The sequence below is a fragment of the Trachurus japonicus genome, chromosome 16 (assembly GCF_045865225.1).
Source record: "Trachurus japonicus isolate A0001 chromosome 16, Traja_1.0".
NCBI classification, from domain to species: domain Eukaryota; kingdom Metazoa; phylum Chordata; class Actinopteri; order Carangiformes; family Carangidae; genus Trachurus; species Trachurus japonicus.
The window spans coordinates 26,683,932-26,711,928 of record NC_140922.1 but is presented as its reverse complement, the minus strand read 5'-3'; the positions used below and the strand labels follow the sequence as shown (position 1 = coordinate 26,711,928).

Sequence of the window (27,997 nt, the reverse complement as noted above, 5' to 3'; positions counted from 1 at the left end):
CAGTTTGTCCTTTCTCTGCTGCTTCTGCTTTTCATGTTTGTTTTTTTTAGCAGTTTTCATCAATTCTCCACTTCCTGTGACAATAAAAAAAACTTTGACATATAGTTTCAAACAATTCATTTGTGAGTCTCCAGTTCAAAAATGTATTTATTTGACTTTGCATTACATGACAAAGAACTTTACAGTGACAAAAAAATAAACTGAATGTCGCATACAAAAGTGTATAAATAGCTGCTGTAGAAAGTATTACATTTGCATAGCTTGTTTTTTTTTAAAAGGATCCTGTGAACATTTCCCTGCAGGGTAGAGGAGGGACGGACACGTCTCACGTCTTTTATTTGTGCATCAGTCGACTCTCGAGTGTCTCCAGCTTCTTTGACAAAGCTTCAAGTGGGCGTGTTAAGGAACGAGGTGCATCCAAATGAACAAACACAACAAGACACAATGAACCTTCTCAGGAAATGTATTTGTTTAAAATTGATGAATGATTGGATGACCCTAATCCTCTTTGTTACATAGACAGAGACTATTACGTCAATAGATGACAGTCATTTTAGTGATACGTGAAACAAATCTTGATGTAAATACGTAAAGCACTGACTTCTTCTTCATTTTACCTGTGGTCTGATGCACATCAACTCCTCTGGTGGTTGAATGTAACTGATACTTGACTAATTACTTTACTCAAGATTGATTTATATTGTATTTTAGAATCAGATTGAAACATTCATTCACAACCAAACTCCTTGGTGGTTTGTGGCATCTCAAACAAACTGTGTCTCCAATAGCTGAAACTGGTTTCAACAAAGACTACAAACAAAGATTCCCCTTTAAATTTCTCAAAGAGATGAATATAAATCACTGTTTACCAGTAAAAACACTAGTGCATTTAATGATGTCATTTACACAAATACACAGGAGGCAGTAATTTCACGTTTAACTTTTACATTTAGATTTACTTTTCAGATTTAAATCCTACCACTGCACTGAATCTTGGCTGTTGACTTACCTTCATAACCAGGGAGGTAACCTGCATCCTACCAGGCATTGCAGTAAGTGCATGTATCATTTTATAATATGGATCTTATTTCATTGGAAACTAAACCAGTTTAATTTAACTTGTTTGTCATTGCAACAGGTCTTTTGTTTTTTGTTCTTCACATCATTGCATCGTTTTACTCGTGCTGAACCTGTTGGACCAGTAATCCATCATAGTTTTCCAGTGTGCCACACCACATCAATGACACATGCATCATTTTTGCACCAATGCATAATGAGGCATCTCTTCTGTCATACATGTTGCACTTGCAGATCTGCCTGCATGGGTTCACCAACAAACCGTAGCCCAACGGTATGTCTACTGTACCGTCTGTTCAGAAAAGGATATTATTCTCTACCAGGTTCTTCAGCTTCTCAGTGACCTGAATTTGAAACATCATCACGTTCTCACACTCGCACATGTTTACATCAGAAGGTTTGTCTGTAAAAAGGGAAGAAGAAGGAAGGAGAGGAGAAAATCTTCTTGTCCTTGGATCAGTTTTTATCTTCCCTCACCTTCTCACTCTCACCCCGTCTTATTAAATCTCTTTAATCCTGTCTCTGTCTGCAGAAAATACAGAGTATGTGGGGTGAGATGCATCAGGAGTGCACAATAATGATTACAGAGGAGAAAGGGCTAATGAGTGATATGAGCTGCTGCATAAACAGTGCTTTGAATAAGTGATCATGACAGCAGCAGTAGGTGGCAGTGATGCACCACCTTACAGTATTTACTGAGGAAGAAGACAGCATCATTGAAAAGAGCTTATAACAAATTTATGTTATTCTAGATATTATCAGCTTGATTTTGAAGGACGCAGTTGCAGTTAATGTTGTGTTGTTGAGGTGACAGAATGGGTGGTGTGTGTGTGTGTGTGTGTGTGTGTGTGTGTGTGTGTGTGTGTGTGTGTGTTTACCTGTACATATCCTGGATTTGAGCTTCTTTGTAATTTCTCCCATTTTTTCAAAATCCTCAGCATAGTAAAGATGTTTCTCATCAGGCTCAGAGGCGATCTCTCTCAGCTCCTGCTCGATGGCTTTGCCGATACCCAGGACATACATGGTGATCCCTGGAGAAAAATAAATGTTGCATGGAGACATAGCTACAGTATGTTTTGGACCTATAGGAATTTACTAGGATAATGAGCTGATGGCTAGTGTGCAGCCATCATTTTAATTTATTTTACTCTATTTCTTTCATTATCTAATTTGTAAAAGGATTTCTTGAAAAAAGAGGTATACTACATAAGTTTGCTTCTTTCTTCCCCCTTTCATTCAGGAGTTGCATTATTGTCTTGTATTAAACTGTTTTTCTTTTCTTTTCTCAATGAATGACACAAATCAATAAAATCAACAATAAAAAAATAATATAAGAAACCAGATAGGGTGGATGTCAAGATTAGATATTAATTGTGTGTACCTGAATTCTTTGCTTTTGTGGCCCATTCAGAGACGTCGTCCTGCGACCTCCCGTCAGTGAACACGACACAGACACGTGGGGTTTTCGATCTGGCGCCTTCTTTGGTTGAAAAGCTGGACTCATACATGTGACGTATGGCCGAGCCGGTCATGGAGCCTCTGCCCATGTACTGCATCCGGCTCACCGCCTGTTTCACGCCGTGCACCGTGGTGTACTGGCCCAGGGTGAACTCTGTGCGCACCTTGGTGGAGTACTGAATGAGGCCGACGTGTGTGCCGGTCTTGGAGATGTCCAGAGAGCTCACGATGCCGTTTACAAACTGTTTGACCACCTCAAAGTTGGCAGGGCCCAGACTCTTGGAGCCGTCGATCACAAAAACCAGATCCATAACTCCGTCGCCACACTCTGGTTCTGCCACACATCAACAAAACATGTTCACATATATATATAAATACGATCATAAAAGTGAAATATTGAAGATAATCGTCTATATAAAATAAATCCAAATCATACTTTTGCAGCTTTTCCCATCTTCAGCCAAGACAAAACCTTCAAAACATCTGCAGATGTATGAGTCGGTGATGCTGACACACTGATGCTCACAGCCGTGGTCCACGGTCTGACATAGATCCAGACCTGCAGAGACCAGGGTATATGGTCAGTATTGTACTGATGAATTATGTGATATTCTGTGTAGTTTTGTGTTCACTTCCTGCTTTATTTTGTAGGAATGATCTTTGTGTATTTTGTCCAAGTTACTTCCTCTTCCTGTCCAGTTTTTTCTCACACACCTGTGTCTTGTTAGTGATTAGTCTTGACCTACTGTATCTATTCCCTGTGTTTCTGTCCTGTGCCAGATTGTCATCGTAGCCGTAGTGTTGTACATGCTCTCCAGCCTTTGTTCCTTCGGGTTTGCCTGCCTGGTTTTTGACTCTGCCTGTATCCTCGGACTGTCTGCTTTACCTCTGATTGGATTTGGTTGCCTTCTCTGACTGCCTACTTGTGTTTGACTTTGGACTGGACTAGTAAAAGTCTCCTCTTTGCAAATCATTCAAGTGTCAAGTGTCTGTGTTTTTCTTTCTGCACCCATGAGTCTAAGTGTTGTGCAAGAGTTTTACGAATTATTGATTGCTGTAAAAATTGTAAAACATGGAGAAAAATTGTGTTTTTTGCATTGTTTCCCTTTGGTAATCTACTGTAAGTCCTCTTGTCACGGTCATCAGCATTATCAACCAAGAGATGTCCCAGTTATAAATATCTGGAGATATGAACTCCTCATCATGATAAACACAGAATATTGCCTTAATCTGGGGGGACGGGAGGGGAGGGTTTATTTTAGTGAGCAGTGGGATTATCACTGACCTCCCATCCAGGTCAGAATTCATTCAGGATTATGTAACATGCAGATAACGTAACAGGGTGAAGGAGAAGCATCTGAAAAATGCTGATGAAACATGATCATCACTTTTTTTTTTACTGCAGCTCAATATCCACTACTATCTGTCTAAAAGGAGCCTCGGACTCACTCTGACATGTTTTGCCGTCGGGTCGCAGTGTGTATCCCTTCCTGCATTTACACACACAGGAATCCTCGGTGCTCGTGAAGTCCTGCTCACAGCCATGTTTCCCATCGGCACAGTGATCGATCTCTGCAGGGAACAGTCAGGTTAAGGAGTAAAGAAAGAAAGTGAAATCCTCCTCACTGCAGCTTTCTATAACATCTGACATCCCAGTGTGTCTGCATCTTAATCACATCAGTCAGAGGCAGATGAATGATGCCCATCTTTCTAGTTTTCCATTTTACATCTCAGCGTGTTCTGAATTAACACACGGATGCATGAGTCAGCGGCGTCCTCAACCCCCTGTTTACATCCATACATCAAGGGCACAGCGGTCGAGCTCTGCAATGAGTCATCTGCAGCAGAGGAAGATGGTAATGGTGTGTTGCATTTGTTGAATTAAGTAGCAGAAACTAACATCCCACTACTGAATTATCAGCCAAGAAATAACGATTAATTGCGTCGTAACGTCAAGAAATAGCCTAGAAATAAAGGTCAATTTCATAAGGTTGTGTTTTTTATAAAGGGAAAAGATTACACATGCTTTTTATGCTTTAAATATTTTGGGAAAGGCCAGAATTTTTCTCCACCAAGTCCTTAGTTGCAATTCACCGATATTTCTGGACTATTTCTATGTACGCAATCAATTGTTATTTCTTGGCTATATTTCTCCACATTACTATGAAATTGATTGTTATTTCTAGGCTATTTCTAGACATTATGATGCAATTAATTGTTATTTCTTGGCATTACTGTATCACCTAATTAACAGCCCATAAATTAAATGGTTACTGAATTATCTTTTGTGATCAAAATCAGATCCATCAGTATATGTCCAATCAAAACCTAAATATAACAGCCATGAATTTGTCATTGTCCCCCAAATGATGAATCATAATGCTGAATCATAAAGCTGCTGTTGCTCACCCTGAGGTTTCTCCCGTTTTTTCCCCTGTTAAGGTTTTTCTTGGTAGTTTTTCCTCAGTTGTTGTGAGGGTTTATAGGGCAGAGATGTTGTGTAAAGCCCTTTGAGACAAACTGCTTGTAAAAATGGGCTATACAAATAAACTTGCCTTGCTACAAAAGGGTTTCAAAATCTAATGGAGAAAAGAGGTGAGGAGAGTTTTATTGAGTGCATCGACCTGGTGGATGAAACCTACTGGTTGAGCCGAAGCCTCAGGTCAGTATTTCTACATTTATTCAACATTTATCAGAAATCTTTACACTCTGATGTATAAACATTGTAGCCCCTGGCAGCCAGTCAATGCAAAATTGCATTAATATTTATATTATGTAAATTACTGCTGAATTCAGTGCCTCTATTATTTTCGTTATCTTATTCCAGTGTATTAGTGGCCAGAAAATTAAATTCAAAAGAACACTGAATCCCTGATCGTGACCAACTTTAAAATGCCTTCATGTACTGTAGGGTATAAGGGCTGGGTTATTCGAACGTGTTCAGAGTCATGCTGGATATGTCCTGCAGCATTCAAGGACTGCATGCAACATTGCACATGATGTGACTCACTCATCAACAATAAAACATGAAAGACGCGTAGGAGCACTGGACACTTACTCTTGCATGTTTTCCCATCAGGCCTGAGTGTGAAGCCTTTTCTGCATTTACACACACAGGAGTCGTCCGTGTTCATAAACTCCTGTTCACACCCATGGGTGCCGTCAGCACAGTGATCGATCTCTGGGTGACATTATAGACAAACAGCAACAAAGGATGACAGGTTATTGTTTTGTTTTACATTATATATAAATGCACTGATCTCTGCAGGAAGTGGTCAGTTTATTGGGATTATGGAGGAATTCATTAGAAACTGCTGAGCTGCTGGAGCAGAGATTTTTTTATTTGTGCATTGGAAAGATAAAAATGTCACAGAAAGATTATAGAAACCACATTAAGAGTCTGAACTCTTCCAAATTCTTCCTTTTACTCTATTGTATCAGCGCAAACGGAGGAGATTCATGAGCATGAGCCGTTCTCACGTACTGTACATCCTCTAAACCGCTCTCTATAAGAACATCTAAGGCACAACTTTCCAAGAATCATAAATTAATTACATTTCCTCAGACACACAAGACATTAATATTCTAGTTGCATTAATTCTGCTCTCTTGCTTCACTTCAGAGACAAACAGGAGAAATCCTGTTTTGCAAAATAGGTCAGTAGAACATTTGCAGTAAGACATGACTGTGGTGTGAACAGCAGTGGCGGATGTCTTTCTCTAAAAGTGTAAAGAAATACTAGATTTAAAAAAAGGGAAAAAAGCACCTGACACTTACTCTTGCATGTTTTCCCATCAGGCCGGAGTGTGAAGCCTTTTCTGCATTTACACACGCATGAGTCGTCTGTGTTCATAAACTCCTGTTCACACCCATGCGTGCCGTCTGCACAGTGATCGATCTCTGGGTGGCATCAGACACAGAAACAAGAAGATTAAAGAGTTTGTTGTTTTGTTTATAATATGAATCGATGGGAGGAGCAGTGAGATTGATTGGATAAAGGACAAATGACTTTGAAAACATGGATAACTGTTGAGCTACTGTATGTTATATTGTTGTATGTATAGATTCATCACAAGTTGTGCAATTTAGAAACACATTATTGTTTGTTTTGTGTTGCTCTATCAGTACAAAAAAAATAACAATGAAGTAAAGAACAAACCACCTGACACTTACTCTTGCATGTTTTCCCATCAGGCCTGAGTGTGAAGCCTTTTCTGCATTTACACACACAGGAGTCGTCAGTGTTCATAAACTCCTGTTCACACCCGTGGCTGCCGTCAGCACAGTGATCGATCTCTGGGTGGCATCAGACACAGAAACAAAGAAGAGCAGAGATGGTTGCTTTATTATCGTAGCAAAATGTTTGTTTTATTCTTAACTGGAAATGTATGTAACCGTCTGTACATCACTCACTGCTGCAGGTCTTGCCGTCCAGGTTGAGGACGTAGCCTCTCTTACACCTGCAGATGTAGGACTCTGGGATGCTGACACAGTCCTGTTCACAGCCGTGGTCCCCCAGGTCGCAGTAATCTATTTCTGAGAGAGATCAATCTCAGTTACTCTACTTCTCATGCTGCTGCTGCTGCATCTATAACTGTCGTTGCAACTTCAGATGGATAAATACTTCCAGATAAACACATAACATGCAAAAACTCCACAGACAAAAGAGTCGTTCATGGAGAAATCTGTAACCATTTCCCTCATAAAGATCAAAAACCGCCTTTCTTGTTTTGGTTTGGCGATACTGTGACACTCTGGATACACCTCCACATTTCACCAGCTGCTCGAATGATTGCTAAAGCACACTTCCTGCAGGAAATCTTCCCCCACCTTAATATCAGTTAATATCCACCAGAGGGGGAACAGGGACTGTTTCCCAGCCGTGGGTGGGGGGGACATCACCAGTAGGAGGAATGTTGGCTCTCATTTGGGTTGGAGGTCCATCAAAATTATACTCTGCAACACTTTACTATTAAGCATTAGTTAAGTATGAAATACAGAATTCATCACTTATAACGCATGGATACTAGTATGTAGTTTATAACGACAGTTAAAAAATGTTTACTCATCATTGATAAGCATCAACTGTACTTATAAACTAAATACTAATGAGTATTCACGTTATAAATGAAGAATTCAGTATTTATTGATGCTTAACTAATACTGTGTACTTATTATAAAGTGTTGCCTTAATCACTAAACACTTTAAGGTATATCAGATAAAAACTATTCTAAAGAGATTATTGTAGTTTTTTCTTAGATTTAAGTCACAGCGTTGATAGACTCGATGGACAGAAACAACTTCACACCCTGATAGGCACTAAATACAAAATCACAGTGTACTGGAGAAGATCCAGTGTGTCTCATTTTGATGGACTGTAATTAATGCTTCCACTGGTCTACACCTCACTGTGCACGGATGTGTTGTCAAAATCAGCAAAAGGATGCTTTGTTTGTCAGTTCTACACAGCATTAAACTAAAACAAACACAAAAGAGGTGAAAAAGAAAAAGAGGTTGGAGAAAGATGAAGAAAAAAGAAGAGTTGTGTTCTTACTGTTGCATGTCTTCAGGTCTATGGTGAGTTCATACCCCGGCCGGCAACGACACTCATAGCCACCGCCGGGCAGGTTGGCACAGATGTGTTGACAGCCGTGCTCCACCTCAGCACACATATCCTCAGCTACAGAGCAACAACAAGGAGATAAGTCAAACTGTTGTTTACTGTGGAATTAGCATGATTAAACCTGGGTTTCTGCACTGGATGAAGGAAACTCCAGTATTTATTCTCCTTGCAGCTCTGTTTTGGTCTTCACCTGTTTTAATATTCTCTTTAGTGCTGCATACACAGGCTTGTTTCGATAAAATTAATCAATGCGTGAGATTTGCTGTGAGATGTTCTTCTGAGTTTACATCATCATACATCCAATGGTTTACAACGACGAATGAACATCTCGCTGCAAATCTCGCGCATGCGCACAAACATCAACAGAGCCACTGGGAGCTACTGCTACAACAAGGCTAAAAACAGAGATCAAATACATTTTTTCCAAACAACTTTTTCATGTGGCAGCTTCAGGACACTTGGGTCAGTACAGACGAGCAGTATGGAGGTATCTGGATGTTTCATAGTGTGTGTTTTGGACGATTCAAAAGTGAACTCTATCCGCCGCCATTATATGAAAATCCGTTGCCAGCCGGACCCCCCCTGGAACTCCAAAAGCGTTTTGATGGCTCCGAAGGTTCTCCAAACCCTTCCTTGGCATGACGTTGAGTAGAAAACTGGTGAATTATAGATTTTGAGTGAAGTATCCCTTCAAATATAGCATCTTTTTAAAAGTATCAGCTCCAAGTGAACGAAGACCATTTAAGTTGGTTGAGAAATAAAGACTGTCAAAATCTGAAAAGAAAAAAGAATCAAAGACTTTTTGAAGAGTTTCTTCACCTTTACATGTCTTGCCATCAGGGTTGAGAGTGAAGCCTTCCCTGCACTTGCACCTGTACGAAGCAGGGCTGCTCACACAGATATGTTGGCACTCATGGTCCACAACGTCACACATTTCTGAAACTAAAACGCATGCAGGGACATAAAAACCAACACACAAACAAATAGTAAATCAGATGATCATGAATGAATCAAAGAGAAAGAGAAATGGACGGGACTCATCGTGCCTATGTTCCCTCAGCCCTATATGTTCCCACTGGACTCTCTCTACCTATCTGGACTCTAATCTATCTGGCCTGTCTAGCCTCTACCTGGTCTTTTTTACTAAACTTAACCAACTCCTTTCTTCATTGCCTAAACCCAACCAATGGTGGGACCAAAGGGCTGAGGGAACATAGGGCCTAATTTTCAGTGACAACAAAAGTTAGAAATGTGGGAACATAGGGCTGAGGGAACATAGGGCTGTGGGAACACAGGAATGACCCCCTCATCATCACCTCCACACAGCTTGGACTGGAACACGGAGATGAGTGTTTCTATCTGGCTGAAGTTGGCCACCAGGTGGACGTGCTCGGAGTGCGGCTCGCTGCCTATGGCCTTCAGCGTGTTCATGTCCACTCTTCCCACGCCGATTGCAAAGATCTGGATGCCGGCCTGCCTCGCCTGAGCCGCGACCTCCTCCACCGTGTCCTGAGGCCTCCCGTCGGTCACCACCATGGCGATCCGTGGGATGTGCAGGCTCGCCGGCCGCGCTCCCTCCTCCTCCGTGAAGGCCGTCTCCATGGCGTACTGGATGGCCAGACCGGTCATGGTCCCGGTGGCGAGGTGCACCATGCTCCTCACCGCCTGCTCCACCTCGGCCTTGGTGCTGTAGGTCTTGAGGGAGAACTCGGGCTGGACCACGCTGCCGTACTGCAGCAGGCCGACCCGTGTGGCATCGGGGCCGATCTCGAGGAACTGAACCAGGTTGACGATGAAGGTTTTGACCTTCTCGTAGTCGTTGGGACGGATGCTTCTGGAGCTGTCGATGACGAAGAAGAAATCCAGCGGCACGGCCTTGCAGGGGGGCTCTGTGAGGAAAGACACAGATAGAAGAAAATCAAATGTAGCCTAACAACATTATCTACACTGCAAAAATTCAAAATCTTACCAAGACTATTTGTCTTATTTCTAGTCAAAATGTCATTTCTAGTCAAAATAAATCTAATTATACTTAAAATAAGACTCATCACATTAAAAAGTAGCTTGTCTTCAGACACTTTTTACTTTTTTCAAGCAAATTTTCCACTTTAAATAAGTAGAAAAATCTGACAGTGGAGCAAGTTTTTCTTTCTTATTATAAGCACAAAAAACTTGCTTTCACTGGCAGATTTTTCTACTTATTTCAATTGAAAATTAGTTTGAAACAAGTGAAAACTGTCTAAAAACAAGTTAATTTTTAGGTGATGAGTCTTATTTTAGTGGAAAGAGATTAGTTTAGACTAAAACTGAGACATTTTGACAAGAAATAAGACAAATATTTTGGGGTTTTTGAAGTGTAAATCTGACTCACAGAAATGCAGCTGATTACTTACCCTTTGCTTTGATTTGGACAGCGGTCTCATTTTTCCCTCTGGCTCTCAGGGGTCTGGGACGGCGTCTGTCCAGCTGAGCTGCGTTACAGCAGAACAGGCAGAAGAGGCCAAAGGCCAGGAACCTCATCCTGACAGGAGGCGACAACTGCAGCGTTCGTAGAGAGATGAAGAGCGAAGAGCACAGTACAAAACTGCAACAAGACAGGAAGGAAATTCCCCAAAACAAGAGAGTGTGTTATTTCTATCTTCCATCTAATTGCTTTTCAAACTGCATCTGGATTCTGAACATAAACAGCGAAAGACAATCCCGTTAATCAAGTGATTGTCTAATTATGATTTCATTTTAGGACTATTTACAGGCTCATAACTACTGAGTATATTGAGTTAATTCTTCATCTTTCTGGATAACCAGCTGCCATCAGGCTGCTAAACACAACAATTACACACCACTAACACTATCATATTGAAAGTGCAATACCGAAGTCGTACAATGCCTCAAATCAGGTTCATCTCTGCAATAACATCCCCTTGCTTTTTTCCTTGTGCACTCACTTTATCTTTTCATCCTTTATTGTATAAATGTCTATATATAAACATATGTATAGACATAGATAGGTATGTTTATGTATTTATTGAGTCTATTTACTTATTTATCTGTGTTTTTATAGAGCCATGCTTACACTTTTGTTCTGCTCTGCATCCTTGATGTTTCTGCAGAATGACAATAAAGAGAATCTGGAATCTTGAATAAATGCTTCACTGCAAAGTTGTGCAGGATTATTCAGAGCAGCTATAAGTGCACACACCTGTCAATTTGCCTATGAATGCATTATTCATAGGCATTTAGTTGTAAATAGTATTTTACCGTGTCATTTTTGTCACAAGTTACTGCAAGTTTGCAGGTACAAATAAGTTAATACTGGATTGTGCTGGCATTTCTTCTTTATTTTTAAATGTCCCATCTGTGCCTTGTAGACGCATTTTAATTAAATTACCCTGTAAATTAGCAGTGGTACCGTATTATGTAATATTCCCTTTCCTTGTCCTATTATCTAATTGGACACAATTATGCCTTGCTGAAGGAAACTTCTCTAGTGTCTGTGACATGAGGTGACATATAAGTTAATGATGAAGAGGGATATAAATAGGAAGAACTTTCACCTTTTGCACATTTGACCTGCTCAGCTTCAGATTTCACATTTGAAGGTGTATAGTTGTATTTATTTCACACACGCTGGCACAGGACTTGGAAAAAGCCAAAGGAAAGAGCCCATTTAACATATGATATCATGTATATACAGCATGCAACATCGATTTTATTGGTATTCATATATTTTCTGAACAAGTGAGTGAACACGTTTCCCATTTACCAGCATACAAGGTCAACAAAACTCCATATGCATGGGTTTCTCAATGTTTTTGCTGCACAGGTGGTGTAACGTGATTTACTACTAAGAACTACAGACTGTTTCCTTATCCAGTCCCCAGGAGAGCCATCCCATCATATTCAGACTACAGGCTCTGCTGCCGTCTGAAACCTGCCTTTGATAAACAGTAAATAGGTCCATGAATGACGTGGCATTAGTCTTACAGGAGGAGCCGACATAGTTTACTGATATTTCTGGATTTCTACATCTGAACATCTCTCTCAGTCTTGTCCGGAGTGATGACACTAACGCAGAGCTCAGTCTGTTTGCAGCAACACCACACACACACACACACACACACACGGAGACAGGTATGTATATAGTAGCGAGCTGCTGACCCGAAACCTGCAGGGGTCAAATATCCATGTTGCATCCCACATCGGGCTTTTGACCTTTGGCCTCACATGTGTCTGATGTCTCTCTCTACCACAGGTCTGACAGTGTTTTCTTCATTAACAACTATCAATCAGTGCGATAAGTGTGCAGTGCCATAGATACATATGCTACAATAACACAGTATCTGTCTATTTCTGCCATGTCTCAGCTGATTATTTTGTTTTATTTGTAGCTAGAGAACAAAAAAAATCATCTGTGCATGGTCATGATTATGTGTAATGAAGATAATGAACCTTGTTGCTTTGTTGGTTGTGCAACATACAGTAAATGTTTGGTGCTTCTCACTGAGCATTTCCTCGTGGGTTAAAGTCAAGGCAGTGTGTTTACTACAACTCAAAAACAGAGTTTTATGGGACCTGATCTGTTTCGCACATTCACTGTGATGACTTTTCATGATGCAGTGACGGAAACTACGTTTAATTCCTCACCTACTGTATATCTGAAGTAAACACAGAACAGATGGCAGCTGGTGATTCCTCTTCTTATGATTTATAAAAAGCTTAAGAAAAGTATTGCAGATATCATCAACTAAACAATTGCTTTAAGGAAAACAGATCGAGCTTCTTACCTTTTTTTAATGAAACTAACAGTTTTTCAAGTGCTGCAGTGAAAGTTTCTGAAGAAATCCCAGCTCCGAGTCAAGAGGAAAAATCTGCGCAGTAGCTCCAGACTGTAAACATGCATACGTATATCCCAGTCCTGTGTTTTTCTATGTGTGCACACTCTTTCATTGCTCTGCTCTTCACTCCATCCACTCTCTGTTACGCTGTGTACACCCCCTCTGACTCCAAACCAGGGGGACGCCTCTTGTTCAGGTTTGTCCATTGGTAAAACATTCAACCGGGGGAGGCTGGGAGCTGGCTCCACTCTTCAGACTTCAAAGCCCTGAAACATTTCATATTATTATTGAAGTGGAGTTGACAGGCTCCACAGTTTGGTCTTACATTAAAGAATGAAGAGTTTATTTTGATTGAGGGACATTGGAGGAATAAAATTCAAAGATGTTTGACATCCATGCAGGATTTTAAAAATGAGTATGTTTTCTTATATCTTTAACAAGAACTCCTTACAATGTGGTAATTACCGGTTTTAAAAAAGGAGATATCTGAGAGTTAACATGTCTGAACACTAAAAAACATTCATCCTCCAGCTGTGTAGTTTAAGTCATAACCACCATGACAGAGGTGTATGTAACTTTCAAAGCGATGCTTGGATGAACTTTCTGTGTCTTCACTCAAAGAGCCATGGAGCAGAAAGTTATGGAAAGACTTTGTAACAACCGTCACCTGTGTCTGTGTGCCACACAATGAACCTATTTATACACCTCTTTACAAAAACAGTTTCCAGGTGCAGGGCAGAGGAGAGAAAGTCACATTTTCCTGCTTTATCACTTGTTGATAGCGAGTTGTGTGAAGTACAACTCAAAGAATATACTTCATACAAAACTGGCTGAAATACAAAATTCACAGTTCACACAAAAGTTTCACCTTCAAAATAAAACACAAACATCTGTTGATGGAATTGGATTTTAATAGACAAATAAATGTCACATCTTTATTTTTCATTCAGCAGCAGTCTTCAGTGTCTTGCAGGACATTTTGTGTCCGGAGAGCGACTCGCCAGCCAATATAATGGCATCTGGTGGAACAGACTCATGTGTTTACACAGACCAGATGCTACCGTTGGCCTAATTGAAAAAACACAACCAGGGTCCACATTTACCGAGCTGAGCTCCCCAAGGTCCGATCTAGAGTCATTGCAACAGGTTCCCTCGTGCAACTCTCTCATAGCGACTTCAAAGAGCGAACTGATTCCAGATCAGTGCTACTTCTGCGCCGTCCAAATAAATACATAGCAGCTCATGACATTTCCCATCAGTCAGTCAGTCAGTAGAAACACACTGTTACATTTAAAAGATACAAGGGCCAACCAGCACAGCCCCAATTTCCCCTAACAGACGACACAACACTGTCCACAGGTGGATAAAACAGTAAAAGGTGATGATATGTTCGATATACACTACTACGCTGCTCTAAGATCATGTCAAAAATACAGGCAGATTCGTTTCTTTGGGAAAACTTCCAGTCAAGGCGACACTTCAACACACACACTCCCTACACACACACACACACACAGATCTATAAAGTGCACCCCATCAGAGAGAAAGTTATGAATGAAGGCAATTCAACCCTGATCACGAGCAGAGACATGACAAACAGGAAACAACGACGTGACGACTCTTCACTCATTACCGAGAGCAGGAATAACATTTTTGCATTTGTGCATATATGAATATCAAAGTTAGAGGACTCACAAAATATTTATCACAAGTACACACACACAGAGCATAAAAATATATGTCATCTATCGTCTATCAAACTTTCTGGTGCTTTCGTTAAAGTACTTCACCCAGTTGTTAAAATGCATAAAAACATATATCATGTCTCTGGAAATAACACCGACAGGGACAGAGAGAGGATACATGGGAGAGTTATAGGAAGTTGTTCACCAATAAATAAGTAACAGGGTGAAGGGGTGGAGGTCACGGTGGTGATTGTTAGTGTGTGCGCGTGGCGTGCATGCAGTTACTATGTGTGTGATGTCATTATGTGTGTGTGTGTCTGTGCATGCTGTACTGTATAATGTATGTGTGTGTAGCTTCAATATATCCACGAATATACTGTAGACTGGAGAGGCAGTGTGGTGCATAAACTTTGTTGGGGTCGTCTTCACAACAGGGTCCAGTCAGCTGCTCCTGCTGCTGCATCCTGGGTAATGTTTTCATGCGGTAGCGGAGGTGTAGGGAGGAGGGGGAGGCTGCTTGGTGGGGGGGGCACTGACACTGTCGTCGTACGGAGGAAGCAGCACCTGTGGATAAAGAGCGAAGAAGAAGGAAAAAAGCTCATGGTTACTGCGACGATCGGGTATAACTCAATACATAAATTGCACAAGTGCAATATTATGATAGTTGTGTCAGACTCTGAGCCCGTTTGTGTTAAACTTGCGTAATATTACACCGGCTTTGGTGTCGTTCCAAACAAAAGAATTAAAACTGTGACAATAGCCTAGTATTCTGGATCAAATGAAAATATGTAAGCACAGAAACCCTCATGATTTCCTACCGGGGCTAAAATGCAGGATTTCAACCAAATACCATTACATAACCTGCTAAACTGAATATGTAAGGCAGGGCAGCTTTAGCCGTCAGCCACATTGTCTACACAGTCAAACAGGAAGCACTTTTCAGCCTTAAAGAGATAGTTCAACATTTTGGCAAATTGGCCCATTGCCATAATCCCTATAGTTTTAGGAGTAGGTTCATTACCTTTAATTGTTGGTGCAAGCTATTTTTAGAACGGCGGAGCAGAGTGCTCAAAGCTACGCTACGGAGGCTAATGGGATTTCTTGGTTTCCCTCATCAAACTCATCAAATACACAATCCAACAACTCCAAAATGCTCTGGTGGACAAGTTGTGAGCTGCACATTCACCACGCTATGAGATAATAACGGAACGATACCAGACAGAGTTGTTTTAGAGGTAAATGCAGAGAGTGCTTGTCGAAAAACTTCCCCCGACAGGAACGTGCATCAGCGGTTTTGCATGAATTTAATGATTAAATGAAAACACTTATCTACTAAGTGTTGTCCTTAAATAAGTTTAATATGTATATTTTAATTTCAAGTTACTTTGTTGGGCTACTTCTATTCCACATATCTCAGAGACAGACAATGTCCTGTTTATTGCATTATATGTGATTGATAGCTACAGTTACCTGCTACCTTCCAGATGAGGATTTATTCCCAGATTAAATTACCTGTTTATAAAATATGCATTCTTAAAGGTTACTTCCAAACTGTTTAAGTAGACATATGAACAAGATAACAATGAATAGAGCCATTTTGCAAGATGACTTGTTCTAGCATTGATGCACATTTTAATGTCAAGGGTTAGGGTTTTACATAAGAAAGTTTTAAAGACACAGCTTCGAATTAACATTTGGATATTATATGCTACTTTTATTGAAGAAAATAACCAGCTGACACAAAGTAGGACCAATCTCAGTGGGAATATCATCAGTTTCTTAAAAACTCAAAGTGGTGGCGTTCGGATGTGATGATGATGCCGTGAGATGGGAGAGTCAGCGGATCACCAGAGTTATTACAGTTCATCCCAGAGTGGACATGAGGTTGTGTACCAAAATTTCATGGAAAATTAATCCAATCATTCCCAAGACAGTTAAGACCAAAACCGCAAATGTCAAAACCTCATGGCTTGCAGGGGTTTTTTTGGGGGGGGAGAGGATCATCATTAGTTGTTATACTCATCTCTCTCTAGAGGACCATGAACGGTCACAGCAATCTGTCTAATAGGGGCTGAGATATTTCAATCAGGGCAGGCCAGTCATCATTATCAGCCCCTGAGCCACACTAGCCCCAGTCAGACAAACTGATTTCTATCCAGTGGCCCTTAGACATTTATACATTATTGTGTGTGGGTGTGTTCTCTGCAGGTACACGCTGTTTCAAAACAAGAAGGAAATATAATCCATGGGGGAGAAACTGGGTGATGAATGAGATATGGGACACTGGACAAAGCAAGAAGTTGTCCAGATTTTTTGTTTTAAAGCTGTGCACAGACTAAGTCAAACTAGAGAGGCTTATTTGCTCACTCATCCTCTCTCTATTATTTATCCCTCTCAACTGAAAGTAAAACTAGGGTAGCCTAAGTGGTCACTGGTGCTAAATTTGGTTAATGACTCTCCATCATCTGCGTCACTCTCACTTTGTCCGCTGCTCAGCGTGATGTTCTTTTATAGATGACAGATCTAGAGCTTAAGTCCCATTGTAAGGGAAACACAATTATAAACTGACAGCATATTCTCCTTGAATTTACAAGTCCATAATGTCAGTAAACTACACTGCAAAATGTAGGATTGTAGGATGCAAGAGAGATCGTCTTCAGAGAATAAACAGGAGAATAATGCAGACGATTGGTGTAGCTACTTTTGTTAAGGGTTAGGAAAATGTTGTGGTCTGGTTTCGTACAAAAAATATGATTCATGATTTAAGGGACAGTACATATCAATAAACATGCAGAATGTAAATATGTGTGAGATTGTAGCCACATGGCTTTTTTCCATCTCTTGTTCCATTGTCAGGTTGGTATTTGTTAAAACAAGAGAGACAAATTCAGAGGAAACCAGACACAATTAACAGAACCAGTAAACCATTAAAATAAGAACAATATGGACTAGGAGTTGGGGAAACCACATGAAATTAATCAATGAGAATATAATGTAAAGTGCTATGTTGTATTGCATAATGTCCATAATAAAGTGCTAGATATTGACTGTGACTTCACTCATATCTTTATTTACAGATAAAAAAAACTTCAATCTTTCCCCACACTTTGCCAACATGTTCTGCTCCCTAAGCATAACCATAAAATTAAAGGGACTACGAGGACTTTCAGAAAGTGAAGTGTTTTCACACTACATTTCCCATGAACCTCCGTGCACGGTGAAATTCTTGGAACGGCGCAAGACGGACGAAAGCGAAAACATTTGCCAACAATGTTTTCATTAATCAAGAACGAAAGTCGGAGGTTGGAAGACGATCAGATACCGGCGTAGTTCCGACCATAAATGATGCCAACTAGCGATTCGGCCGCGCTATTCCCATGACCTGCCGAGCAGCGTCCGGGAAACCGAAACTAGGAAATGCTGGATGCAAAATAGCTATAAAGACAAAACAATATATTTATCGAAAATTTACCCATTAAGTGTGGGTAACGCAGATTCATTCACATTAATATGAGACTTTTTTATAACCAAGAGCAAACTCCTCGGGGTCTCGTTCCTACGAAACGTTTGTGCTGTTGGAGTTTAGTTGTACAGAATAAATAAATAAGTGTAATTTCTTGCATTCTTTCACATAGGTTTACACTCCCAAAAGCATAACTGCCCATTTAGTAAATTTGTTAATCTCCCTATGTTCACTGTGATAAATCTGTTGACACGTCTTTACAGACCTTAAATCGTAAAGAGAGAAATTATTACTTATTTTATCCTCTGAGGTATTTCAGTTATTAACTTAATCTAATGTTGCTCCCAATAAATACAGCACCTGCATGAGTGTGAATAACTTTTCCATATGTGCAGCGCAGGAGTTTGGCTCGTATGGAAGGCATTAGTTGATCTTTGACCTAACCATTGTAATAACTGATACGCAGCCAGCCATGCTCGCTGCTGCTTATCCAAAAGCCACAAACCTGCCGGGGATCTGCGGGGGGAGCTTTAATTAATTAAATAAGCCTGGCTGTAACTGGAACAGCACACCTCCAGAGGTGAGCTATAAGTGAGGAAATAAAACTCCTGTTTTTCTGGCACTGTTCACTTGATGATGTCAGGAGGTTGGAGAGAGTATAGGCCTCCTGTTTCTCTCTTTACAGCTCAGGTGTTTTATGCATCAAGAGCCCGCGTACATTTTTCTGTTCCTTGGAAAAACCTCAAAACATCACATAAAGCCACGCAGTGAATAAAGCTGTCGAGTGAAGTGGATTGTGTCAAATCGAGAGGAATGTTACACTCGGAGGGGTCCGTCCATAAGCTGTCGACCGTTTCTCCAAAAATACCTGTGAAACCCGACATAGTGTGAGGTCGGGTATCAGTCTGAATGGATCCAGCTGATCTTAACTGTTCTGCATTTTTTTTGTAAGAGCCACAACATGTCATTAGTGTTTTTACAGCCTCATTTTTCTTCCTCCTTCTGTCAAAGTATGAGTGGTTATAATGCGTGTGTGGGCAGCAGTGCAGACCTGGGCAACAGGACACCGACAGGAGACCCCAGCACAGTCACACAGAGCTCACTGTACTACTGTTGTGCTTCAATCACCATCATATAGCTAATGGATTTGCCAGCATGAAGTTTCGTCTCTCCGTCCAAGTACGTTCATCCATCCGTGCCTCTGCAGCCAATATTAAACTACCTGCTATACGGCGGCGGCCTATAGCGTTACACTTCCTTTTCCCCCCATCAACATGATGACTTTACTGTACAGCAGCCAGACTGGCCCGGAGCAAGAGGAAACCCACGCAGATGATAAAAAACGTGACTTGTGGTTTGGATTGAAACGGGAAATCATTTTTCCACAGAAGTTGTTATGCTGCCTTTAGAAGTGAAGGAAGCAGCAAATCAAGTTCAGAGACGTCGTTTTATGGCCGATCTCTAGATGATAATATAGACATCAAGGATAGCAAATGTATGGCGATGATGATTCTTTTTTCTTATATGAGCATCTTCGCTTCTATTCAGCTATTTCATTAATAACCACTGTTGTGTAAATCACATGCTTTGCTTGTCAGAAAATATCTCTCCTACAGTTGTTGCTGACAAAAGTCTCATAGGGTCTGATAGGGAAAAAATAGAAGAAATGCATGTTTTACTACAGCGTTTCTCTAACTGTTGAGCAACTTCCCAGTAAATTGAACAACTTGTCCAGTGACATTCTGTGCAAATTCAATGTAAACCCTAAAACCAGCATTAATAGACTCAACTAATGTTATAATGTGCTATAGGGCTCAACTGTTGTCGAAATCTATTAAAAAGCATCTGTGACTATGTTACACCATTGCACTGAGTGATGTTAACTTCCATCTTTATTATAAATGTGTAGATTGTAGTTGACTCAGAGCCATATTCTGTACTTTCTGCTTTAAATGCTCATTTGTGCACCAAATGTGTATTAATCCGTTGCTGAAAATAGTCCCAGACAAATATATCATTTACACCTTTTTTTGAATAAAGTTGGCCACAATAGTTATTTGATATGAGCTTTAAACTCTGGTGCTTTCAGGCTTAAAAACACAGTAAAGATAATCATATAGGTGACTTACCGTGGTGTCATTGGTTGTAACGTAGAGCAGGATTTCAGAGGTTCCTCGGCCACTCACATATCTGTAGCAGTTCCACACACATGCTATGAGGTACGCCTGAAATCAGACAGAAAAACACAGGTCACAAGCTTGAACTGGATGTCCTCTAATCAATAATACTCTCTGTTTGCTTTCATTAACAAACAAATTTGCCAATTTATTAATTTCATTACATTTGTCTTCACCTGAGACATGGCTGGTGTTTACAGTGTGTATGAATTGTGCACCTGAAAGTATTCATTATTTTCATATCAAGCACAGTCCCTGCAGGGTTGTGGTTTCAAGAAAACATCTTTTCCACGTTATTATGGAAATCATTGTGTTCCAAAACATAATTAGGTCGTCATGTCCCCTGGGAAGCTGTGGCGCAAGTGTTGCTTCCTTGCAATATATTTAAACACAGATGGCACCGGGATACATGGCACATAATCCCTCACAGTCTCATATGAGGCCGTCCTGTCCCGACACTTTCACTATGTTAGTGTAAGGAACTATAACACTCAAGAAACTCACACCAATATTCACTTTTTTTTTTAAATCTAGACTTTATTTTTGGTCTATCTTAGTGTCATCTGTTAATCATCTGACATCTGAGCATGCATCTTGCTACTGGAGCTCCCCACTGCCAATCACAACTAAAACATCCCTCCACAAGCATGAACCAAGGACACACTGAGCTCTCTAACTTCGATGATAACCCAATTAAGAAGCTGCTTTAAGGCTCTCGTAGCTCAATTAGCCTCTTAAACTGTTAACTAATCCTGCAAATAAATAAAAGTGGGGCGCCCAGGGAGGCATTTTGATCAGATGGGCCAAACCGCCTCAACTGGCTCCCTACAGATGTCCAAGCTCGATCTATAAGGATGAGTCCCATTTGTTATGGTGTCATATAGTAAAATCCCTGGCAGGCCCTGAAAAGAACTGTTCAATCCTAGTGTATAAATGAAACTAAAAGCTTACCTTGAAGCCAAGAATACAGCCAATGAAGAGCAGTACCATGAGGACCAAGCACACATTACTGAGAGCTGCAATCTCCTCTTTGTAGGGGAAGTTATCAGGCTGCACAGGAGTCAAGAAAACAACACTTGGTGAGCAGAAGAGTTCATTTTAGGAGACAGAGCAGACAGAAGCAGCATCTACTGATATGTGAAAAACTTTAAGCATCATAAAAAAGTCAATTTCCTGCTGTTTGGTGTCACTGACTTGAAAACACTTGAAGGGGTCTCACCAGTTGCTGCAGGTAGTCCTGTATAGTGTTGGGGTAAACCACAATGCTGATAGCAACCAGGGTATTGAGAGCAAAGTCAAATATCTGGTAGCAGAAAAACGGGATGATCCAGGCGGCACGCAGCTGAAAACAGAGATATTTGATTTTAGGGTATTTAGGATGGGCTGATATGTTTATCTGAGAGCGGGAGAATCAAGCTGAGCCCTTTAACGCAGACACAGTGGACATCAATCCTCAAACTAGGTCACAAGGAGATTACGGTGTGTTTAAAATGATGAAACAGGACGGATGGCACTTGGATTTCTCGTGTTTTTCAAAGACTGCAAAAATAGAAGAAGTGCATGTGTGTGTATGGCAGAGCACTATAACAATATCTAATAGCTGTTTAAATGATGGAAGGCTGTGTGATTTCCACTCTGTCTGACACAATCAGTGACTAGTTTATTTAGTTTTTATCCGCTATTTTGATTCAGTATAAACAGAAAAGTCAAGAAAACCATCTGTTTACCTTGTATGCACCATATGTTGCCATCCCACATATAAGAATCATCAGCAGGGAGATCGCAGAGGCAATGCACATATCTGGAGCAGCAACAGAAGAAAAGAAAAGATTTTTGTTATTTTTATTATTAATATTTGTTTATCTTACTCCTTGCAAGGTCACTTTGGTTGAGGCACGCTCCAAATCCAAATCAAATTTCTGCAAATGTTTTCGACATCATGTCCAGCTGAACTAAAGTGTGTGCGCAGAAGATAAATGACATGCTGCATCTGTCAGCCAGACAAGGAATTAACCTCTGCTCTGTGATTCGCTTCATGTCAGCCCGGCCTCGTATCAACTCAGCATAACAAAACTAATCATGAGGTTACATAAGGATATCACCAGGCACAACATCCGAGTACATGATGTGGCTGTACCAGCTAGGGAATTTAATGGAGGAACATTTCTCTGTCCTCTCTGACCCAGTAAACTGATATATACGGTATGTAAACTGCAGCTTTGAGTTACAGTTCAGCTCACAAAAACATGATTTGAAAGCATAAAGAGAGAAACAACATACACATTTCCAAAAATGCCAGCACTGGAGGAAAAAGCAGCAAGCCCTTTAAAGTTCATTAATAGTTTTAAAACCAGAAATAAACCATGAACACAACATTAAAATGTCCTAAACGCTTACAAACATGGTAGCATAATATATGCATCAAGCCGATCAGCATGTATTTGGAGTCATGTTTCTGTCCACCTCGTGTGAATACAGTAAGTCAAATATTTATTCTCTTTTTAGTTTAGTTCACAGCTATGCACACATTTGCCTCCCAACTTTAGTTCTGCACTTATGATGTAGATAAGTGAGTAACCTCACTTTGTTATTTCAGTAATGGTTATCAATATAAAGAGCAATAGAATAAAAGACAAACTGCCTGATGGGCTTTTTGTCCTTCTGTTTCATCTTCATCCTCTCTATATCACAGCTCGATGTCCTGCTTTGAAGATTTGCTGCCCTAACTAGCGACAGCAAAGGCTTTGAAGCTGCTCTGAATTATATTATTTTTTTGAGTCAATGCACCAAAAAATAATAACAAGTGCCTTCGAAAACAGAGGGCACACAACTTTACACAGTTTTATTTTTCTAACCTATGTGCCACACAAGAACTGTGAAATAACTGCGCATTACCACATTCTTCATTATCATATGAGGTTATTTCTTGTTTTCAGTGTGTGTATGTGTGTTCCTAATATGAGGGTTGCAGCAGCTGGTCCTGCCTTCGGTAAAGGATCATCGGACACCCTAATCCCCCCGGAGCTGGGGCAGTACGGTCATTCCCAATCAGAGGTTACCAGCATCGTGTACTGGACTTCCAGTCAGACTGAGTCCAGTCCAGTGTGTGCACCTGGCTCTGTTAAGAAGGCTTTCTTTTTTAAATGCCCTGCACAGATGGACATCAGGCTTGCACGTCTGTGGCTTTGGATGTTTAAATGTAAAGAGAAGTGCTGACTGTCGTCTAGACGCATGTGTGAGGTCACTGGTCTCACGACACAATAAATCATTGTATTAGCAGCTGACAAACCTATTTGAGCCGATCACCACACAAAAAGAGATGAAGTCATCTGTCACATTCAAATTTTAAGATGTAATTTCAGGTAAAATAAAAGCAATACAGAAGCCAGAGAAGGTTTTCTCACAGATTACATATCAGCTGTTTTACTTAACTAAATGTAATAATCAGAAAATACATGGCATAATAGATAATAATAATAGATCCACTGGTCGTGTCTCTGGTTCGGTTTTTATATGAGACTATATTTGGGACATTTACTGGGAGGTTGCTGAGCACCAGCCGTCTAGGTTACTTACTGGCATCATCCATGACGTCCAGGTCATTAGCCAACTCTGCGCTAGTCAGGTGGTACTGCTCAGGATCATTGAGCGCTGTGAGCAGGATGAGTAACACCACGGCATTGATGAGCTTAGGGAGAGAGGACATATGGGCAGATAAAGGCAACAATATGGACAGACAGAGAGACAGACAGGGGGTAAATGGGTAAAGAGGCAGTGGAGTGAACTCTGACAAGTGGGTTAATCATGATTAGGTGCAGAATTTAAAAAAAGAATAGGGATCTTAAAATGACAAATTGAACTTTATCCCTAGAAATAGTGAAGCTATAAATAAATCAAATTTCAAATCCAATGTAAATAAAATGCTGAAGTCTAGGCACAAACATAAGCCTTTGTTTTGGTCTGGCTGGCAAAACTCATTATGCAGATGACTCATTCATCCCCACTGACCAGGTGAATGCGATGGAAAATTCTTTGCAGTCAATAGGCAGCAGCAGCATGACACAAAAACCTGCTACCTGAAGAGGCTCACTGCTAATTTATTCATAGGGAGCAGCCAGAGGATTTTTCCACATGTGGTGTTTGGTTTAATTAACCCCTTCCTGCACGTACAGGTTAACAGATTGGTGCAATAAAACAGAACTGATATGTTCTGGTCTTCATATTGCACAATAATTGGGGGAAAAAAGCACATATTTTGAGCTGTTTCTTATCTATAAGGTTAATTATTAAAAAGAAGTCAATTAACAAATTGATCAACTCTGCAACATTATGACCCTTAAAGTAAATAATCCAGATATTTACTGAAATTAAGGGGTTTGGATGATATCAGAAATACATCATGAAATCCAGTGTGTAAACATAACATCTGTAAACATTCATAATGATGATGAGTGATAATAAACTATAGGCGGTGCTCACCATGTACCAGACCCCCAGGATGATGGTTCCTGTGCGGACATGGCAGCACAGACAGCAGCTGGTGGAGTACCAGCGGTCCCACGGGGAGATCATCATCTTGTCACGGCTGTATCGTCTCACGGCTGCAGCTCGAGCACGTAGGTGAGAGACTCAGTCAGTCAGCGGCGGTGTGTGTGTGTCTGTGTTTGTCTATGTCTGTGTGTGTGTGTGTGTGTGTGTGTGTGTGTGTGTGTGTGTCTGTGTTTGTCTGTGTGTGTGCAGTGCACGCAGGGATACCCCGGAGTCGGTCCGTCCTCACGGAGAAATGACGGCACAGGACTCAGCTGCTGCTCCGGACCTGAGCTGAGCTGAGCTGAGCTGAGCTGAGCGCCTCTTATCAGTGACGAGCAGCTTAACGACGGAGCCGAGCGGCCAAGAGCAGCGGCAGGTGAAAAATGACACATCCGGTTTCAAAATAAAACACTGACAGTGGATTTATTATCAGTTTGTTTGTTTCATAGGTTTTAGGCTATTATATGCTATAATAACAATGGACTTTGAGAGATTTCTTTTAAGCATAAACACCTTCTCTTACCTCAGTCAAGTAAATGCAATTTCTAAATGGGAAAAAATCAATCAATCAAAATCAATCAAAATGTATTTGTAGCTATAGCACTTTACAATAGCCAGACGATACCCAAAGTGCTTTACATCAAAGCAGTAAAATAATACATAAAAACAATACATAAAAACACAAGAAAGTGCCACAGTGCTGCAAGAAGACACCAGAAAGTGCTACTAGTGCTGCAGGGTATTAATTAAAGGCCCTCTAAAAGTGCATACAGTAAAATAAGAGCAGGCAAAATAAGTACACAAAAAAATGAATAGGCCTTGACTTTCTATCTCATAATAACACCTGCTTTTCACATGCATTGGACTATGGGAGTCAGTTGTTAGTAGGGTGACCCACAGATCCCCAGAAAAACAAATGTGGGACAAGGACTTTTTAAGAAATGTAACTATTGAAAGATATTCCTGGGCTTGATTGCAGTGTGGAGAGACAAGAAAGCAGGAAGAGAGACTGAGGGAATGCGCTAATTAAAGGGTAATCTCTGTCAGGAGTCAAACCGAGGATGAGTGCTTCAGGCAGATGTCAACATGGGATGTGCTCTCTAACCACTCGACCACCAAGCAGTGCACAACGCGAAGACTATTTTTTATGTGGGATAACCTTTTCCAGTGGGAGGTCATCTGAAATGTTAATAGATTGTATCGAAGTTTTGAAAAAATAAACACACAGAGTGCAGGTTTCAATTACTGTATAGGTACTGCTGTCATCCCCCAAATGTAGGACTGCATTACAAAGTTGAAGAAGAAATTTTGAAAGTGCCATAGAGAGCATGGGATGTAGGCTAATCTCTGTCAACATGGAGAATTTAACCCACAACCTTAACACCAAGCGTCACACTTTGCACAGAGCGAATCTGATAGGGGAAACGGGGGGAGACAAGCTTCCCTCTGCTTCAATAACCATGTGGGCTGATTGATAGATAGATTGACTGATTGATATGATGACGTCACTCACGCACCTCGGTAATAACACTGCGCTATTATTTTGAAGACAAAAACTTCCTACTTCCGGCCCAGTTCCGGTTGATGCTGCTAACGGAGCAGTGTCCTCCTGTTGATGACAAACACAGGAGCATGTGACCGACTAGAGAGGATCAACCTGATGAGGTAACGTGTCATTTCTAGAAACCTGTAGAAAAGAGCTCCTTGCGGTACATTAATGCAACTATAACTGATATGACCTTTATTAGACTGTAAACAAATATCATTTAGACTAGAGGCTTAATTATGCTGCAGATAGAAATTGTTGCACATATGATCCAAAAATAAATGATACTACCAAAATGTGCCACAGTTAGACATAGTCCCCAGATTATTCTGCAATACATGGTGAAATTATAGAGCTTCATTAGATAGCAGTACTGAGGAATAAAATGTCCAAATTATATCAAGCTATATCCCTTAGTCTTTTCATTTAAAATTCAAATTATTTTTATTTTCTTAAAGATGACTGATTGCTCATTTGAAGAAAACTATAATAAAGTAGAGCCGCATTCCTTCACCAGGAATTTTGTGATCTAAAGCAATCAAGCATCTTAAAATCTCAAGAGTCAAGAGTGATCAGTGCAAAGCATAAACACTGAGACTTAAAATTTGTTACATTAAGCATTTCTGAACAGTATGGGCTGTGATGTTGGGAAACCACATCTTTGTTGTTGTCTAACTGGACATCTTTTACGATGTGCAGCATTGAGGGATGGTGTGTGTGAGTGTGTGTGTATATGGGGGAGCAGGTGGGAGCAGGTGGGAGCAGGTGGTCACCTCCGGCTGTTACAGCTGACCTCCACCAGACCGGCAGGTGTAGTTGAGCAGCAGACAACAGAAAGTGGTTTAGAGAGGTCAAGCTGGAGTTAAAGACAGACAGCGTGGGTGTGTTATCGAAGGACAATATCAAAGCTGAAACCAGTGGAAACCCTCCGTCACAACAGGAATAGTTATATACAGTATGGAGCTTTTTCTATTGTCAGTATCACCTCTATTCTTGTTTATTTTTCCTTTAAAAGCTGTGTTGAATGCACCGTTGATGGTTGTCCATTTCTCTCCTCTCATTTTCAAGACAATTTTTATCATCATGATACAATAACATTATGTATTTAAAGGGATAGTTCACCCAAAATTCAAATTTCACTCATTATCTACTCACCCTCATGTCGACTAAGGGCTGGGAGAAGTTTCAGAGTCCTCCGTGCCTTCTCTGAGTTACAGCGGGGGGGTCTGCACAGCAGTATTTGTCCATATGACGGTAGCAAACGGAGCTCACTTTTCTTCGTCCAAAAAGACACACCAAAAAACATCCAAATACCTCCATACTGCTCGTCTGTAATGTCCCTCTTGTATTGAAGCCCCGACATGAGAAATTGTTCCGAAAAAAATTAAATAAGTCTATATTTTAAGCTTGTTTGTAGCGGAAGCTCCCAGTGTCTCAGTTCACTGCTTTGCCTGGACCGGCGGAACAATTTCTCATGTTGGGGCTTCAATACAAGAGGGACATTACAGACGAGCAATATGGAGGTATTTGGATGTTTTTTGGTGTGTCTTTTTGAACGAAGAAAAGTGAGCCCCATTCACAACCATTATATGGACAAATACT

At 40.7% G+C, this 27,997-nt stretch overlaps 3 protein-coding genes across 5 annotated transcripts in view; 1 reads left to right on the top strand and 2 right to left on the bottom strand.

Moving 5' to 3' along the window:
- atp6v1c1a (ATPase H+ transporting V1 subunit C1a) overlaps positions 1 to 27,997 on the top strand; it is a 423,473-nt gene that overhangs the window by 311,602 nt on the left and 83,874 nt on the right. The window lies entirely within an intron of this gene.
- On the bottom strand, positions 140 to 27,678 carry LOC146972529 (matrilin-1-like). Of its 3 annotated transcripts, XM_085802911.1 has the most exons (15): positions 27,551 to 27,678; positions 10,553 to 10,697; positions 9,476 to 10,048; positions 8,979 to 9,101; positions 8,091 to 8,216; positions 6,949 to 7,071; positions 6,709 to 6,831; positions 6,313 to 6,435; positions 5,594 to 5,716; positions 3,985 to 4,107; positions 2,972 to 3,094; positions 2,459 to 2,869; positions 1,956 to 2,108; positions 1,388 to 1,480; positions 140 to 390 (listed from the first exon to the last, which is right to left on the bottom strand). In XM_085802911.1, the coding sequence occupies exons 1-15, from the start codon at positions 27,554 to 27,556 to the stop codon at positions 335 to 337; spliced, it is 2,424 nt and encodes an 807-aa protein (XP_085659037.1). In that variant the 5' UTR covers positions 27,557 to 27,678; the 3' UTR covers positions 140 to 334. The 3 variants fall into 3 exon arrangements, with proteins under 3 accessions (XP_085659037.1, XP_085659036.1, XP_085659035.1); XM_085802909.1 differs by lacking the exons at positions 140 to 390; positions 6,313 to 6,435 and having other exon boundaries at positions 1,317 to 1,480; positions 27,551 to 27,626; XM_085802910.1 differs by lacking the exons at positions 140 to 390; positions 6,313 to 6,435; positions 6,709 to 6,831 and having other exon boundaries at positions 1,316 to 1,480; positions 27,551 to 27,626.
- On the bottom strand, positions 13,886 to 25,198 carry LOC146972530 (lysosomal-associated transmembrane protein 4B-like). Its single transcript, XM_085802908.1, has 7 exons — positions 24,799 to 25,198; positions 23,896 to 24,007; positions 22,047 to 22,120; positions 21,539 to 21,661; positions 21,271 to 21,369; positions 20,272 to 20,367; positions 13,886 to 15,243 (listed from the first exon to the last, which is right to left on the bottom strand). The coding sequence occupies exons 1-7, from the start codon at positions 24,892 to 24,894 to the stop codon at positions 15,157 to 15,159; spliced, it is 687 nt and encodes a 228-aa protein (XP_085659034.1). The 5' UTR covers positions 24,895 to 25,198; the 3' UTR covers positions 13,886 to 15,156.

Excerpts from the sequence above, each read along its gene's own strand:
- LOC146972530 (XM_085802908.1), bottom strand. The coding sequence starts at position 24,894 with ATGATGATCTCCCCGTGGGACCGCTGGTACTCCACCAGCTGCTGTCTG. Across the intron at positions 22,121-23,895 it reads GGACGTCATGGATGATGCCA|ATATGTGCATTGCCTCTGCG; the intron begins GTAAGTAACCTA and ends TTGCTGCTCCAG. Across the intron at positions 20,368-21,270 it reads GCTGTATTCTTGGCTTCAAG|GCGTACCTCATAGCATGTGT; the intron begins GTAAGCTTTTAG and ends GTCTGATTTCAG.
- LOC146972529 (XM_085802911.1), bottom strand. Across the intron at positions 6,832-6,948 it reads GGACGGCAAGACCTGCAGCA|AGATCGATCACTGTGCTGAC; the intron begins GTGAGTGATGTA and ends GATGCCACCCAG. Across the intron at positions 2,109-2,458 it reads CACAAAAGCAAAGAATTCAG|GGATCACCATGTATGTCCTG; the intron begins GTACACACAATT and ends ATTTTTCTCCAG.